Genomic DNA, 18,943 nt, shown 5'->3' with positions numbered 1-18,943 from the left:
CCAATGAGTGTGCTCAGTTATAATGGTCACTGCATGTCAAAGGCTGACCTCTGATATTTTTTTCCTTTTGATTATGTTCCTTTACAATCATAATCCAAAGGGTTAGGTTCACTCAGACTTTCCAGTCTAGATGCAGTTTAATCAGGGTTCATTTTTACATTTATAGTCAAGAATATGTGTAAATTTTAAAAATCACTATTTATGTTAAAATGAACCTACATCTTTACATTTTAGAACCATTAATACTGTAACTATATTAATAGACCACCTACTTAGATTATGGGAACAAACCCTATTCGATCATGCTATGTTATTCTTTTAACAAATTACTAACTTGTATTTCCTTTTTATTTAAGATTTTTGCTTTAATATTCTAAAATTCTGATATCCGATATTGTATATCTGTTTCATTTGTGTGCTTTTTTTTCCTTCAAAAATCAAACTCTTAACTTTTATGTACTCTTTCCTTTTTTTATTTTCTAATTCATTAACTTTTACAATTTTCTTGATTGTCCCTTTATTTTATTTCCTTAGGTTTTTCTTTTTTTTTTTAAAGATTTATTTATTTTATTTAATTCCCCCCCTCCCCCAGTTGTCTGTTCTCTGTGTCTATTTGCTGCGTCTTGTTTCTTTGTCTACTTCTGTTGTCGTCAGCGGCACGGGAAGTGTGGGCGGTGCCATTCCTGGGCAGGCTGCACTTTCTTTCGCGCTGGGTGGTTCTCCTTACAGGTGCACTCCTTGCGCGTGGGGCTCCCCTATTTGGGGGACACCCCTACGTGGCACGGCACTCCTTGCGCGCATCAGCACTGCGCATGGGCCAGCTCCACACAGGTCAAGGAGGCCCAGGGTTTGAACCGCGGACCTCCCATGTGGTAGACGGACGTCCTAACCACTGGGCCAAGTCCGTTTCCCATCCTTAGATTTTTCTTATTGCTACTTTTTCTATTTTGTTTTTCTAATATTTTAGATTTATCAAGCCTATAGAAAATTTGCAAGTATGATGCAATGAATAAATATATACATTCTGCAAGATTCTCTCCTTTTGCTTTTCACCTGAACCTTCTGAGAGTTAATTGCAGACTCCATGACACTTCAACTACTTCAGCAAAGATCTTCTCCTATTTACCCAAAAAGTAATTGTCATACACAGGATCCTTAATATAGAGTCCATCGACATATTTATCCCCTAATTGTCATAATTTGTCTTTTATAACTGCGTAACTGTTTTATTCCTTGACACAGCATTCAACCAAGGCTCATACATTGTTTTTAGTTGTCTTTGTCTTCTTAGTGTTCAGTCTTTTTTTTCTGTCATGCTGTAGTAGTTTGGTATTATTTATGAATTCTAAAAATATGTATTGGATTATGTTTATAAACTGGTCTGTCCCTCTGGGCATATTAGATTATATTGAATTTAGAGGTTTCAATTTTACTTGATTAAATAATGATTAAGGCTTTAATTGGGCTATGTCAGTAGGATATTGAGTCCTTGCCCCATTGGTGAGTGGGGACTCACAGAGAAAATGACAAGGCACAGGAGTTAGTTGGAGTTTTGAGCTGGAGCCTGGGAAGTGAAAACACAGGAGAAGAACAAAGAGGAATAGTGAAGGCTCCACAGACACAGCAGAGGCCCTGGGAAGAAAGACAAGCCATTCACCTGTTGATTCATAGCTAGCCTTGTAAAGCAAGCAGAGCAGCTGAGCCCAGAGAGAATTGAGCCCCAGGGAGAGAAACCAAGACTAGAGACCCTGATAGTCTACAGCTGATCTTGTAGAGAGAACAAAGCAGCTGAACCTAGAGAGAAACAAGCCCCAGGAGAGAGACGAGAATTACCCCAGCTTTACATTGTTATTGGAAGAAACTGGGACCATAGAACCTTAACAGGAAGAGGAATGCTGAATGTTGGCAGCCATCTTGCTCCAACATGTGACAACAGACTTTGGTGAGGGAAGTAACTTACACTTTATGGCCTGATAACTGTAAGCTTCTACTCCAAATAAATACCCTTTATAAAAGCCAACAGATTTCTGGACTTTGCTTCAGCACCCCTTTGGCTGACTAATACAGCAGTGATATTTTTTTTAAAAATTAAACATAACACTATAAAATGCTTAAAGAATGATGAAATACATTAAAATAAAATTAATTACTAAATAATAGAAGATTGTGGACAACCATGAATGTTAAAAAAATAGAATCTAATTTCTAGAAATAAAAAAACATGTATGGGTGAGCTGAAAACCTTGATGAAAGTGATCTTTCAGAGAAGGGAATAGAAATTAAGTAGAAAGGAATTGAGGGAAACGGACTTGGCCCAGTGGTTAGGGCGTCCATCTACCACATGGGAGGTCTGCGGTTCAAACCCCAGGCCTCCTTGACCCGTGTGGAGCTGGCCCATGCACAGTGCTGACGCGCGCAAGGAGTACCCTGCCACGCAGGGGTGTCCTCCGCGTAGGGGAGCCCCACGTGCAAGGAGTGCTCCCCGTAAGGAGAGCTGCCCAGCGCAAAAGAAAGTGCAGCCTGCCCAGGAATGGCACCGCCCACACTTCCTGTGCCGCTGACGACAACAGAAGAGGACAAAGAAACAAGATGCAGCGAATAGACACAGAGAACGGGCAACCAGGGGAGGAGGGGGAATTAAATAAATAAATAAATCTTTAAAAAAAAAAAAAAAAAAGAAAGGAATTGAGTATACAGAATTGGATGTTTACAAAATGATAGAAGAACTGACAATTGAGAAGCCAGAGGGTCACCCACCATTTGATGGTTTTTAAGTTTACTCCATGTTCCCTGAGATCCTGGGATAAGGACCAGGTTGTTAACAACATGGTCCCTGGTGATTATACTTCTGCTATAATAATCACAAGCCCCTCCCACCTACATGAAGCTGGTGACTAGAAATGAGAAATTTAACCAAGCCAAAATAGTAATAATAATAATGTGCCTCCAAACTTTCTTTCCAATAGCAACAAAAGCAAATGGCCTCCACTTCATTTCACTTGTTATTTTTTACATCAAGATTTAATTTTGGTAGAACTTAAACCTAGAACTCTGGCTACAGAGTCTGGGCAATACAATATTAGCTTTCTACTTCATGGTGGGGAAATTCTGGCATTGAATGTCATAGTCTACTGAGGTACCATGAAAACTGAAAATGCAGAAGAGTGTATGCAATATATCTTTTTAATAAAGTGTGTATATCTATAATCATTGATTGTATTTAGGATTTTTAAATTATTGTTTCTTTACATTTTTATTGTTTTCTCTCTTGTTCAAATGCAGTAAAAAGATCAAGAAAAAAAATCCTATAAAATGTTTGTTTTCTTTTAAGTTCAATTCTGCTATCAAAAAATATGAAAGGCAATGTGATTCAGGTAGGACTTCTCACAAATGAGTTTTGACTTTATAATCAGCAATTATTTTAACAAATATAAGAAGAAAAAATCTCAAGGCAACAATGTGACTGATGCACCATATTGCTACAGAGCTCAGATTTCATAAGAATAAGTAAAAAGTTTCAAGAAATTTACATGATCAAGAGCAATGTCAAAAAAATGGTGCAAACCTAGATGTGTCAGAATGGCTAATGAATCACATCAAATTAAAGCTTAGAAGGAGCTGATGCCTGCAAAAAGCATTGGTAATGATAAAAATGAGAATTAATTTAAAAAGAAAAAAGCTAAAGCTTTTTAGATAAATTGTAAAACAAGAAGAAAGGAGAAAGTGATTCCATTTCTTAAGGCAGATGAAATGTAAATGGACGAAGAAAGTTTGTAAAGCTTAATAGAAAATGAAATAAAATTTATTCTTCCTTTTCTACAACCCCTAATTATTTAATTATCCAAATAATATTGTGATAAGTGAAAAGTGACCTGGATTTGAGTCCCTCCTATATTTTTCTCATCTTTATATGATCTGAAATCTATTTGGTTAACTTTTGAAACTCAGAGTTTTATTCTGAAACATGGGTTGTTTTTTTTTAAGCTTAACTGTTCTATGAGGATGTTTGTTGCAAAAAAATCATATCTAAAATTTTCTGGTAAAAATGAAAATGCTAAGTAAAACATGATTAAATGAATAAAAAGTAATATTTCATGTCAGTGGAAGAATTTGAATTTATTCTTCTATATCAAAAGATGTTATCACTTAAAGAGAGGTAGAAATAATAGTTATTTCCCAGCCTTTTCTGGGACTATAATTAAAGGATGAGCTCCACCAAGAAGAAAAGTGTGAAATGCAATAAACAATAGTAAGGACAAAAATTATATCTTATTGTTAGATATAAGTAATTATGTGTTATTTAAAAAGTGATTATAGGATAGTAAATATTTTTTATCAATATTGCCTCATGAAGATTTAGAACATTCAATTGGATCAAATATAATGGGTATTTGTTCATTTTGGGCCATTAAACATGTTTTCCATCACAATCCAGATTTTTGCTGGGGAGAATAAAGGAAAAAAATCAAGGGAAAGCAGAATTTTTAAAAAGTATCAATTCTTTCCAAATTTACTTTTTTATTCAAAGCATTCCCTACTAACTCCTAATCAACATTTTTTTTTAAATGTACTGGAAAAGGTGCTTCAAAACTCATATAGAAGAATAAATGTGCAGTGACAAATAATACAATAAGAAAAAATAACAAGTATTTGGAAGTGCCCTAGTAAGTATCATATTGCATAATAAAGAAAAAAAGTAAGGAGTATAATAGTTTGGAGTAGAAAATAGGACCATGGCTCTATTTGAGTTAAGAAAAAGAATCAAGTCATCTGAGAAAACTGGCAGCTGAGTTTAGTGGGAAAAAAAACTAATTTAAAAATGTTGTTGGAATGACCTCATCAACCTGGCGACATAACACATCCCCTGGAAAAGTCTTTCCTTAGAATAAACTAATAAAAGGACAAGTTCCACTTGCTTAAAACTCTGGAAGTTGATAGAGACTGGAGAAGAATTCCACAAACAGGGACTTGAATTAAAAAAGAAATAATCTCCAAGAGCGTATAAGAAATTTCTATCCTGGACCCACCAGTCCAGACCACTGCCCCTTACTCAGTCCTGCTCAGCTTGAATCAGGCAGAGGCAGCATGGCTCAGGTCCCTCCTGCCATGGATGCAGACTATACAACACTTAGAGCAGTCAATGAAAACCCCACTCACACATATCCAGGCACAGATCCAAGTCTGTGGAAACCCAGGGCAGAGCATAAGCCATTGAGGAGTGCCACATAAAAAAGGGCCCTGGATGGAGGAGACCACTGGAGAATTGTTGGTAGGAGGTGTACTGACTCACTCCAGTCACTGTTTGCTGAACTACTTCAATGCAAACTGGGCTTTCCTGGATTAACTCAACTTTGTTGATTGATCCCATCTGGGTCCCTGGGGTGAGATACCCTAATGGGGAAGAAATTAGAGGCAAAAAGAGCCTCAGAGAAAAAAAAAATCAGAGTAGGGTAAGGGAGGAGGATTGAGCTGTTGTAACACAGTGTGGGTCCCAGAACTGAAAAGTGGAAAGAAAAGGGGGCACTGATTGAAGGAGAGAATTTAAACAAACCAAAGGAGAGAATTTGTGCAGAAGAAAATTCTGCACAAAAACAGTCAGAAGAAATTTGAGATTACTAGAGAAGGGAGAGAGGAAAGGAAGTTTTCTCCTAGAGGTGAAGCAACTATACACAAAGTACAATCTATAAAATTGTACCACATATCCAGAGTAAGAAACAGATGAAAAAGAGCTGGAAAAATCTGAACAGTTAGACATGGGTTACAGTAAAGGTCCAGAATAAGCTGGACAAGGTGTCAAAGAAGAGCCTTAACACAAAGTCAACCATCAGTAAAACCTTAGACAAGTGGGAGAAACTGACCATCGGAGTTAATTCATCAAAATAATCAGAAGCCCAGTCATCAGCGAAAAGTTACAAATCATACTAAGAAACAGGAAGATATGGCTCAGTCAAGGGAACAAATTAAAACTTGAGAGGAGACAGAGAATTGGAACTACTAATCAAAGAAATTCTAGCAAATCTCCTAAATCAATTCACAGAGATGAGGGAAAATACGGATATAGAGCTGTTAAAGGATATTAAGAAGACAATGTGTGAGCATAAATAAGAATTTGAAAGTTTAAAATTGAACATAACAGAAATTAAGGACAAGAAAGTCACTAATAGAGATTAAAAATACACTAGAGGCATACAACAGCAGATTTGAACAAGCAGAAAAAGAATCTGTGAACTAGAAGACAAGACAATCAAAATCATATAGTCAGAAGAACAGATAGAGGGAAAAATAGAAAAAAAAAAAATGAGCCCTATCTTAGGGATTTGTGTGACAGCATGAAGTGTACAAACATATATGATTGTCCCAGAAGAAGATAAGGTAAAAGGAGCAGAAAAAATATTTGAGAAAATAATGGCCCAAAATTTCCCAAATCCTATGAAACGCATAAATATATATGTCCAAGTAATGAAACCTCCAATAGAATAAACCCTAATAGACCCACTTGGAAACATATACTAATCAGAATGTCATTTGTCAAAGATAAAGAGAGAATTCTGAAAGCAGCAAGAGAAAAGTGATTCATCAATAAGGGGATCCTCAATAAAACTAAAAGCCAATTTCTCATCAGAAACCATGGAAGTGAGACATAATGGTGTGATATATTTATGGTACTGAAATAGAAAAACCTGCCAGTAAAAAATTCTTATCTGGTAAAACTGTTCTAAAAATGAGCAAGAGTTTAAAATATTCACAGATAAACAGAAACTGAGAGAGCTCATCAACAAAATATTCATCTTACAAGAATTATTAAAGGGAGTTCTACAGGATGAAAGGAAAAGACAGGAGAGAGTGGCTTAGAATAGTGTGAAGAAATGAAGATCTTCAGTAAAGGTAAACAAAAAGGTAAATGTAAAACCTGAAAGTACTGTATCTTCACTATACAACTCTACTTTTTAATTACTATGAATCACAATACAATTTAACAAGAAAATGGCATATTTCCTGATAATGGACATGCAAATATAAAAGCATAATGAGGGAAAATATAAAGAGGGGAAACAGAGGGATTTGTGAGCAGAGAACATAAATCTTGGAAGCTAAGTTGGTATCTTTTCAAATTAGTAGATTATAGACATAGACTGTGTAATACAAACTGCAGGGTAACACAAAAAAATACATTTAAAATATATATGGAAACCATATAAAAATTAACCAGTCACATACTTCACAAAAAATCAACTCTGTGGAAAAGGTGATCAAAATAAAGGAAAAGAGAGAAAATAAAAAGATATGACTTACAAAAAAACAAAGAACAAAATAACTGCATAAGTACTGCTGATAGAGTAATAACACTGAAGGTTAATATATTAAACTCCCCAATCAAAACATGCAGATTGACAGAATGGATAAAAACACATGATGCAACTACAGTCTATGTTATTTACAAGAGACTACATTAGACCCCCCCCCCACCAAAAAAAAAAAAAGATTTAAAATGAAAGGATGGAAAAGACATTCCATGCAAATGGAAAGCAAAAAGAGCTGGAGTAGGTATACTAATATTTGGTAAAATTGCCCATGTCAAAGCTGTTATAAGAGACAAAGGACACTATATATTAATAAAAGGAACAATCCACCAAGAAGAAATAACAATTATAAGTATTTATGCATCTAACCACAGTGCCCAAAAATATATAAGGCAAACACTGACAAAACTGAAGGGAGAAAAAAGACAGCTCTACATGATATTTGGAGACTTCAATAGACCATCCTCATCAACAGATAGAACATCTAGAGAGAAGATCAATAAGGAAACAGAGAGCTTGAATAATATGATAAATGAACTTGACATAACAGACATATACAGAACATTGTACCCCAATACAGCAGAATAAACATTCTTTTGAATTGCATATGTGTCATTCTCCTGGATAGACCACATGCTGGGTCACAAAACAATTTTTAATAGATTTTAAAAGATTGAAATTATACAAAACATCTTCTCTGACCATAATGAAATTAAGCTGGAAATCAATTACAGGCTGAAAATTAGAAAACCCACAAATTAAATGGAAATTAGGTACCACACTCTTAAGCAATCAGTGGGCCAAAGAAGAAATTACAAGTGAACTTAGTAAATATCTTGAGCTGAATGAAAATGAGAACATATCATATCAAAACTTATGGGATGCAGCAAAGTCAGTGGTAAAAGGGAAATTGATAGCTCTAAATGCTTATATTTAAAAAAAAGAACAAAGAACTAAAATCAAAGTGCTAACTGCACACCTGGTCAAAATAGAAAAAGAACAGCAAGCCAACCCCAAAACAAGAAAGAAGTAACAAAAATTAGAACAGAAATAAATGAAATTGAGAATTAAAAAATATATATATAATTAGGTAAGGTCATGTCATGCAAGAGCTTTATAGGACATGGTTAAGGGTTTGGATTTTCTTTTTCTTTAAAGTTTGGTGTTACTTTTTTTTTTTTGTCTTTATTCATTTTTTTAATATTACATTAAAAAAATATGAGATCCCCATATTCCCCCACCTCCCTCACCCCACTACTCCCCCCATAGCATGAATGATTCTCCTCCATCATCATGAGACATTCATTGCATTTGGTGAATACATGTCTGAGCACCGCTGCACCTGATGGTCAATGGTCCACATCATAGCCCACACTCTCCCACGTTCCATCCAGTGAGCCATGGGAGGACATACAATGTCTGGTAATTGTCCCTGCAGCACCACCCAGGACAACTCCAAGTCCTGAAAATGCCTCCACATCTCATCTCTTCCTCCCATTCCCCACACCCAACAGCCACCATGGTCACTTTCTTCACACCAATGCCACATTTTCTTCGATTACTAATCACAATAGTTCAGGAACAGAATATCAGTAAGTCCACTCTAATCCATATTCTATTCCACTCTAATCCATATTCTATTCCTTTATATATGGCACAAATTTTCCCATTTTAATCACTTTTTTTCTTCTTTATTTTTAAAGAAGCTTTAAATCACATGAATGTTACATTAAAAATATAGGGGATTCCCACATACCTCACCCTTCCCCCTCCCACACTTTCCCCCATTAACAAAATATTTCATTAGTGTGATACAGTTGTTACAATTGATGAACACATATTGAAGCATTGCTACTAACCATAGTTTATAGTTTACATTATGGTTTACACTTTGCACTGCACAATTTTATAGGTTTTGACAAAATGTATAATGGCTTGTATCTGCCATTGCAATATGCAGAACAATTCCAATGCCCCAAAAATGCCCTATGTTACACCTATTCTTCCCCCTCCCTTCCCTCAGAACCTCTGGTAACCACTGTTTTTATATCAATGTTACAAGTTCTTCCATTACTAGAATAATAAGTTGACTTTAGTTCATAGTTGCATTCCCACATTATGTCTATTTGTTCCTCAGTTCTGAGGATTTGGGGATGGCGATTCCCTTTTTGCTTCTGATTGAGAGGGGGATTAGATGCCATGGGGCAGATGGATGGAATTGTTTTCCTTGTACCTGTAGATACTGTCTGTTTTTTGAGATGGGCATTGTTCATCCTCATCCTTTTGTTAGTTGTCCTGAGTGAGTCCGATGAACTGGAGAGTAGGTGTTAGATGCAACTTTGCTGAGATTCATGGTTCAACTGGCATATGAACAGCCAGAATATTTATGTCTCTGGGACATACATTTAATGGGTATAGTGATAATCACAGGTTTAAATAAAAGGGGCACAAGAATCATGTGTAGGAAAAGTATAAATGAGTCTAACTCTGATATGTCATATATTCCAAGTTAAGGCCCAATGATGGGGTGCCAGATTCCTGGGGTTGTCTGTCCTGCTTGTAGTGTCTAGATAGCACCTGTTTGCAGCACTGTTTAATGTGTCAGTCAGTGTGATTCTGCTGAAACGTGCATAAGTGTAACTAACCTCTGGAATGACTGCTGATTCACTTTGAAATCTCTTAGCCACAAAAACTCATTTGTATTTAATATTTCCCCCTTTTGTTCAAGGTCTTTTTCCAAATGCATCATTAGTTGGTGCTTGGTAATAATATCTTGGTGCCAGGAAGGCTCATCCCTGGGAGTCGTGTCCCATGCTGGGGAGAGGGGTAAAGATAGTGAGTTTATACGCTGCATATTGGGCATGTCTTTTAGTGGTGACACATTAGAGGATAATCTGTATCCTGCTATAGGTGAAGGCAACATGGGTCTCATTTCTCAGTATGCTCCATTGCTGTAAATCAGGTTTCATGGCAGTATTTGTAGTTTGGAGGTTACAGCAGTTTTCTTATGTATTTTTTTCTTTTCCTTTTTGTTTCTGGAGGTTTATGAGAGGGAATTGGAGGAGGGAAATTATCTATTCTGCCACTTTCCGTGGATTTGAGAGTGAAAAATAACCAGGGATTTTTCAAGCTTAGTCTATGACTCTAACTTTGAGTACATTGGAGAATCATTAAAAGCAGTTTCAATCCCTGTAACATCTGCCTGTTTCTGAAAGAAACCTAATGCTAGACCTGGGAAGGATGTGGTGAGGGGTAAACACCTGGACCTTATAATCCACAATTGCTATTTCCTGCTCCTAGGTGAGAAAGAGAGGTATTTTTGGGGATAAATGATGATGTTTTCAAACAAATATAACTTAGTAATTAGCTTTCAAATCCCACCCAGCTATTAGTATTCACCCTTTCCTACAAATAGGTGATCCTTCTGTATGTAGTGCTAACTACAGATTTGTGTTGTCCTTGAAACATGCTTAAAACTTTTAAATAACTTGCAAATATATTAAAATCCTGGAATTTCTTGTAAACATCAGATTTCTAGATTCTCTTAAGAATTGAGAAGACCTAGGAATACCAGACTTGCATTTGTAGCAGTTGGGGAGCAATAGCGTTATACGGAACATGTAGTCTCCATTTATCCTCTACTATTCATGCCTCCCCAGTCACCTCCAGGTCTGCTTCACTCAGATGTCATGTTTACTCCCTCAGATATTTGTTACTACCTGAAAAATAGGTTTTGGAGTCTGAAAGAACCAAACTCAATTCATGCTTTATACTTAATAACTGTCTGACTATCCTACAATATGTATAACATGCTCTAGTTCCCTTATCTGTTTAATGGGGTAAAGTACCTTCTTCCTAGAATTCTTCTGAGGATTAAATGAGATAATATTTGAAAAATATTTGAAAATATTTGGAGTGATAAATTATTGAAAAGTATAGTACCTGGCATATAGTAGAGTTGGTAAGCTTTTAAAAATTATTAGACATATTTGTATTAAATTGAGTAATTAGTATGTTAAATTATGAAGTAAATAAGGTTAAATAATTATAGTGTAAAAATATCTCTAACTAGTTATATATATTATACTTTTATCTCAAATAAAATATTTTAAGTCAACTAATCTGGCAATCTATTATTATTTCAGTTAAAAATGAAATGGCTTCAGAACTTCCAGATATAGCAGAAAATCTTTCATCGATTAATGACCTCATACTTCATTTAGATTTAAACAAAGTGGTTGGTAAGTAGAGATTTATAATGTTCAGACACAGTAGAATGCAGTCTTAAGAGTTTGTGTTTCAACTGTGTTGTTAGGTTATTTTTTAAAAAGCAGGAAATTCAAACACAGGATAGCTTTTGTAGCCTTCATAATAATTTCACTGTAGTTAATCAGTCTTCATATCAATCAACCTGTGCCTTTGAAAAATTTATTATGTACTCCTTACTCCACCAAACAATGTTAATTATACACTGCTTAATGTTTCACTTTACCTGCTCTTGAAGAAAAAATGTGTAGCCTTTTCATAACATAAATTAGATGCTATATGAGCAATTCCTGAATGAATACAATTTTCATTAATTATACCATTTTTGGAAATAACAAGATGTAATAATTAATGCAACTATTATTATGTAGACAATATGACTCTTGCGATCTTATCATAAAAAATGTTAATTTTCTAATGATGGGAGAGGTAGTTATAATGTGTGAGAAGTAAGAATGTGTGCTAAAGCTAGTGTTGGTGGTATTAGAAAATATAGAATCTCATTATTGAGATAACTCAAAAGTTCAAATAGGTAAATGTAATCAAATGCTGTATTGCTATAAGATAGGTTTTACAGTTGTATACATCTATCCATGAAAATAATATTTATATTCTTACAGGAAAAATAATACCTTTTGCAACTGTGAAACTCACTATGTTTTTTCTCGTTATTTTATTCTACAGTTTCCTATCCAAGTTTCCATTCTCCATTCTTTTTCAATCCTTTATGTGTACCTGGAATCATGGTCTAGAACAAAGTCTATTTCTCACTCTTCCAGTCTTCCTTGTAGTTTTGTGTAGCCAAGTGAATAAGTCCTTTACAATAAGAAATAAACTGAAGTGTTCTTGGCCAGCTTCCAAACCACCACCTTAAAAGTCATTGGGCAAAGCCTTTTTCTCTACCTTCACACTTTTTCATTCCTATGACCTGGAACATATATGTGATAGCTAAAGTTCTAGGGGCTATCTTGGACGATCATGATGAGGGTCACTTCCTATGGATGGCAGAAATGAAATGAAAAGGAGGGCTCCTTGATGACTCTATTGGAGCATTTAACCTAATTTTTTCATGAAGAAAGTTAAATCTTATAAATGTAAGTCACTGTTCACTTGGGTTTTTTGTTCCTCTCAGATGATGTTTTACCTAAGTTGAAACAATGCTTTATATCATAAAGCAAACACCATTTAGCAATCTATTTATTGGACTGCAACATCCTATAGCTATTTATCTCTGTCAATTATTGCTATATAAATTATCCCAAATCTCAGTGGCTAAAAACAATTATTTATTTTTCTTGTATTTTTTGAATATACATATATCACAAAACTGTTACATTAGAAAATATAAGAGGTTCCCATATATCCCACACCCCATTCCCCCCACTCCTCCCACATCAACAACCTCTTTCAACATTGTGGCACATTCATTGCATTTCATGAATACATTTTAGAGCACTGCTACACCCCATGGATTATAGTTTACATTGTCGTTTACACTGTCCCCCAAGCCATTCAGTGGATTATGGCAGGATATATAATGTCCAGCATCTGTCCCTGCAATATCATTTAGGACAACTCCAAGTCCCAAAAATGCCCCCACGTCACATCTCTTCTTCTCTCTCCCTACCTTCAGCAACTCCTGTGGCCACTTTCTCCACGTTAATGCTACAGTTTCTTCCATTACTAATCACAATAGTTCTATAGTAGAATACCAGTAAGTTCACTCTAATCCCTGTTTTATTCCTCCATCCTGTGGACCCTGGAATGGTGATATCCACTTCACCTCTACATTGAGAGGGGGTTTAGATCCCACATGGTTGATGGATGTGATTCTCCTGCTTGTAGTTGCAGGCACTCTCAGTTCCCTGGCATGGTGGTTGACCATTTCACCTCCCTGTTAGCTGACCTGGGTAAGTCCAACGAACCGGAGAGTAGGAGTTGCAACTCTGCTGAGGCTCAATTATTATTAGTATATGGGTCTGGGTTTCAGCTGTGGCTGGATGAGCTTGGCTGGCTCAGATGATCTCAGCTGGCCTTGATCAGGTGCTTGCAGGTAGTCTGGCCAATTTGTGCATCCGTAGGTTGACTAGGGCCTCTGCTTTTGGTGGGCTTGACTTGAGCAGCTTGGATGGGTAAGTCCTTCTTGAGTCTCTCATCCTTCTTCTGGGACCAGAAGGATAACCAAGGAATGTTCTTCTCATGAAATTAGCAGATATGCAAGAGAACAATTTGAAATATGGAAGGCTTTTTGAGACCTTGGCTCAAAACTGCACACTGTCACTTCCAACTCACTGTATTAGTTGAACTTGGGGTTAAGGGGTAGGGAAAACATTCTTCTCTGTTTGTATTAGGAATTACCAAAACTCATGGCAAAGGACATAAATTCAAAGAAGAGTGAAAAATTTGGTCCATTAATGCAATCTATTAGGTCATTCAACATGACTTCTTTTTTTTTTCCCCCCGCTTCCCCTGCTGCATCATTTTTTAACTTTATTTTTTTTATTTTTTATTTTTTTTCCAAATTCTACGCAATTTATTCATTTTTTAAAAAATATTACATTAAAAAAATATGAGGTCCCCATTCACACCCACAGCCCCCACCCCACCACTCCACCCACAGTAACACTCTCCCCCATCATCATGACACATCGATTGCATCTGGTTAGTACATCTCTGGGCATCACTGCACCCCATGGCTTGTGATCCACATCATAACCCACACTGTCCCACGTTCCATCCAGTGGGCCATGGGAGGACATACAATGTCCGGCAATTGTACCTGGAGCACCACCCAGGACAACTCCAAGTCCTGAAAATGCCTCCACATCTCATCTCTTCCTCCCATTCCCCGCACCCAGGAGCCACCATGGCCACTTTTTCCACACCAATGCCACATTTTCTTGATTATTAACCACATTAGTTCATGAATAGAATATCATTAAGTCCACTCTAATCCTTACTGTATTGCTCCTTCCTGTGGACCTTGGCTTGGTTGTGTTCCATTCCACTTCTATGTCAAGAGCAGGCTTAGATTCCACATAGATACTGGATGCAATCCTCCTACTTTCAGTTGTAGGCACTCTAGGCTCCATGGTGTGGTGGTTGACGTTCTTCACCTCCATGTTAGCTGAGTGGGTTAAGTCCAATAAATCAGAGTGTAGGAGCTGAAGTCTGTTGAGGCTCAGGGCCTGGCCATTATATTGTCAGTCCAGAGATTCAAATCCCCTAGATATATCTTAAACCCCAGCACCAACTACAATTCCAGTAAAGTAGCATGAAAAGCTTGTGAAAAGAGATCACATCTGAGTCCAGCTCCATCACACAGAAACACCAGCTCCAAAGAAGGGCCAACTGACATGGCAGTGAGCCCCATCTGCCATGACTATAGAACCTGTGGGTCTCTTTAGCCCTCAAAAGGACCAATACCTGGGGTTGTATCTACTTTATCTGTCTCTGAGACTCTGCTCAGGTGTACATAAGGGCAATCCTTCTGACAACCTCCAGACTCTTTTTTAGAGACTCATAGCCATATAAACTCATTTGTCCTTTCCATTTCCCTCTTACTTTAGGTCAAACAGCATTTTTAACTCCTGTTATTATATGTAGACAGGGATATTCTGCTGGTCCACGTTGAACCTTTAATTGAAGGTCATTTTCTAGTTATGTCATCAGCTGGTACTTGGTAGTGATCCCTTGGTGCCAGGGAGGCTTATCTCTGGGTGTAATGTCCCACGCTGGGGGGAAGGCATTGCATTTCATGCTGAGTTTGGCTTCGAGACTGGCCACACTCGAGTAACACGGAGGCTGTCAGGAGGGAACTCTTAGGCACAGTGCTGCTCTAGGCCTTGTTCTTATTTCAGGTGTATAAGCTCACAAGCATAGTCATTAGTATCAGGGGCTCACTGTTGGACCCTCATTCCTTCCTGGTCTTTACCGTTGCACCTAGGGGACTGCCGCTGCTCCCCTAGGGACCATGACAGAGCCTCCCCCCCCCCCGGCCAGGAACCCAGCACCCCCCCAGCTGTTGTTTTTAATTGTTTCCACTATGAGTATATCCAAACATTTCCATGCACCCTGGACACATGCCCTGTATAACTCCCTGTCAACCATATATCGCCTGTCAATAACATCCTATACCAGTATTCCTCCGCTGCCATTGTTGAGCCACTCTGTGATCCAAAACTTTCTGAAAAGTGAAGCCCAATATAATGTCAGATTCCCTTACTAGTAAAATGGAATATAGCAATGAGTTTAAAGGTTAGATATAGAATACATATTGATTTGGAAAAATTCTACATCCTATGCTTTTCTTTCCTTTTTTCCTAATTATTGAGCTTCTCTTCACAAGAGCCTTAGCTCACAGTAATTCATATATACAATATACAGTACTCCCACACATCCATTATAAAACGTTTTCCCTTCCACAGCGATAATCTTTTAACTTATTCATATCATATTTACTGAAACTGATATACAGATATTGAGACAATAACTTTCAAACAAGGTAACATTTGTGTTTACATTGTGGTTTATACTTTAGGCTGTACAGTTTTCTAAATTTTTAAATTATCCTATGTTTTACATTATGGTTTACATTATTAGTCTGTCGTCCCCTATATGTTTTTGGTGTAATATTACATGTTTTATATACATCCTTGTGTACTCTTGTGAAACACTTCTTTTGCCCTCACATTTACTTTGGTTCCGTCTATTCAATAACTATCTCTCCCTCCCCTTGGGGCCCACAGTTACAGTCAATCTTCATTTCTTGAGGAGCCATGCTCAGAGATACTTGCAACAGTGTTGAGGGCTTGACTTGCTCAACTGCCCTAATGCCCTGCGAGCCACCCTTTCTCTTGAGAGATACAGTGCCCTCTATTTGATGACATTAGTCCTCCCCAAGATGTGGGCCTACCCTCACTCTCATTATTTGGGTCTCTACCCGATGGTATAACCCACTCTGGCAAAATGAGCATTCAGATATTCCCTAGGAGTCTGTCCTGCATCAGATTATCCCCTTTGAGTATCTTAAACAGGTAACTTTCCTAATTATATTTTGAAAAGGTTTTCTCAGCATTATACTCTCAACCAACACCTGACAATCTCCTATGTTCATATGTTGCCCCACCCTCTCTCCAACTTCTTGGGCAATAGTACCCATCCACCTATCCCCAGGCCCCCTAAAACCTGCAAAGCCCCACCCAAAGGTAACCCTATGCCCCCATTTCATCTCTTCCTTGTGCACATACTTACCTCCAGCTTATCATAGATTTCACCCATGTAGGTGTCAGCTTACATCCTTCCTCTACCCCCCAATTTCCTTTAAGACTATCTTCCAGTCTCTAGCTCTCTGAGACAGCTTGCTTATTTCATATCATTGAGGTCATGTAGTATTTGTCCTTCAATGCTTGGGTTGCTTCACTCAACATAAGGTTCTCAAGATTTATTCATGTTATCACGTGTTTGTAGTGTATTTGTTCTTAAAGCTGAGTAGTATTCCATTGTATGTATATACCACAATTTATTGATCCATTCATCTGTTGATGGGTATTTGGGTTGATTCTAACTTTTGGCAATAGTGAACAATGCTGCTATGAACATTGGTGTGCATATATCGGTTTGTGTCCTTGTTTTCAGTTCTGCTGGGTATATACCCAGCAGTGGAATTGCTGGGTCATATGGCAAATCTATGGTTAGTTTTTTGAGAAACCACCAAACTGTCCTCCAGAATGGTTGGATCCTTCTGCATTCCCACCAGCAGTGGATAAGTGTTCCCATTTCTTCACATCCTCTCCAGCATTTGTATTCTTCTGATTTTTTCGTAGCTGCCTATCTTATGGGAGTAAGATGGTATCTCATTGTAGTTTTGATTTGCATTTCCCTGATAGCTAAAGATTTGGAGCATTTTTTCATGTGCTTTTTAGCCATTTGTATTTCTTCTTTGGAGAAGTGTCCATTTAAATCTTTTTCCCATTTTTTAAATGGGTTGTTTATCTTTATTTTCAAGATATAGGAGTTCTTTATATATGCAAGTTATAAGTCTCTTATCGGATATATGGTTGCCAAATATTTTCTCCTATTGTGTAGGTTCCCTTTTTACTTTCTTGGCAAACTCCTTTGAGGTGCAGAAGGCTTTAATTTTGATGAATTCCCATTTATCTATTTGTTCTTTTGCTGCTCGTGCTTTTGGTGTGATGTTCATGAAGCCATTTTCTATTACAAGGTCTTGTAGATGTTTCCCTACATTGCTTTCCAAGGTCTTTATGGTCTTGGCTCTTATATTTCGGTCTTTGATCCATCTTGAGTTGATCTTTGTATAAGGTGTGAGATGGTAATCCTCTTTCATTTTCTACATATGGATATCCAGTTCTCCAGGCACCATTTGTTGAATAGGCCATTCTCTCCCAGTTGAGAGGGTTTGGTGACTTTATTGAATACGATATGGCTATATATATGAGGTTCTATATCAGAACTTTCAGTTTGATTCCATTGGTCTGTGTGTCTCTCCTTCTGCCAATACCATGCTGTTTTCACTACTGTAGCTTTGTAGTATGTTTTGAAGTGAGGTAGTGTGATTCCTCCAATTTCAATTTTCTTTTTCAATATGTTTTTGGCTATTCGGGGCCTCTTTCCTTTCCAAATAAATTTCATAGTTTTTCTAGTTCTGTAAAGAAGGCTGTGTTGATTTTTATTGGGATTGCTTTGAATGTGTAGATCAGTTTTGGTAGGATAGACATCTTAATAATATTTAGTCTTCCTATCCATGAACAGGGAATATTCTTCCATTTATTTAGGTCTTCTTTGATTTCCTTGAACAGTCTTGTATAGTTCTCGGTGTATAAGTTTTTTACATCTTTAAATTTATTCCTAAATATTTGATTTTTGTATTTACTATTGTCAGTGGTATTTGTTTCTTGATTTCCTCCTGATCTTGCTCATTATTGGTGTACAGAAATGCTACTGATTTTTGCGCATTGATCTTATAACTTACGACTTTACTAAACTCATTTATGAGTTCTAGAAGCTTAGTTGTAGACCTCTCAGGGTTTTCTATGTATAGGATCATGTCATCTGCAAAGAATGAACTTTTGACTTTTTCCTTTCCAATTTGAATGCCTTTTGTATCTGGTTCTTGCCTCAGTGCTCGAGCAAGTACTTCTAAGACAATGTTAAATAAAATGGGAGAGAGTGGGCATCCTTGTCTTGTTCCTGAATTTAGAGGGAAGGATTTTAGGATTTCTCCATTGTAAACAATGTTGGCTGTGGATTTTTCATATATACTCTTTATCACATTCAAAAAATTTCCTTGTATTCCGATCTTTTGGAGTGTTTTTATCAAGAAAGGGTGCTGTATTTCGTCAAATGCTTTTTCTGCA

At 37.0% G+C, this 18,943-nt stretch overlaps 1 protein-coding gene across 14 annotated transcripts in view; it reads left to right on the top strand.

The window, feature by feature from the left end:
• CCDC7 (coiled-coil domain containing 7) overlaps nucleotides 1-18,943 on the top strand; it is a 568,294-nt gene that overhangs the window by 481,259 nt on the left and 68,092 nt on the right. For all 14 annotated transcript variants that reach the window (XM_058297711.2, XM_058297712.2, XM_058297715.2 and 11 more), the window contains one exon: nucleotides 11,447-11,542. In XM_058297711.2, the coding sequence (XP_058153694.1) occupies nucleotides 11,447-11,542 (96 nt within the window). The remainder of the gene's footprint in view (nucleotides 1-11,446; nucleotides 11,543-18,943) is intronic.

This window comes from Dasypus novemcinctus, chromosome 5, assembly GCF_030445035.2.
Source record: "Dasypus novemcinctus isolate mDasNov1 chromosome 5, mDasNov1.1.hap2, whole genome shotgun sequence".
In the NCBI taxonomy this organism is placed as follows: Eukaryota; Metazoa; Chordata; class Mammalia; order Cingulata; family Dasypodidae; genus Dasypus; species Dasypus novemcinctus.
The sequence above is the reverse complement of the archived record's forward strand: the minus strand, read 5'-3'. Positions and strand labels throughout refer to the sequence as shown.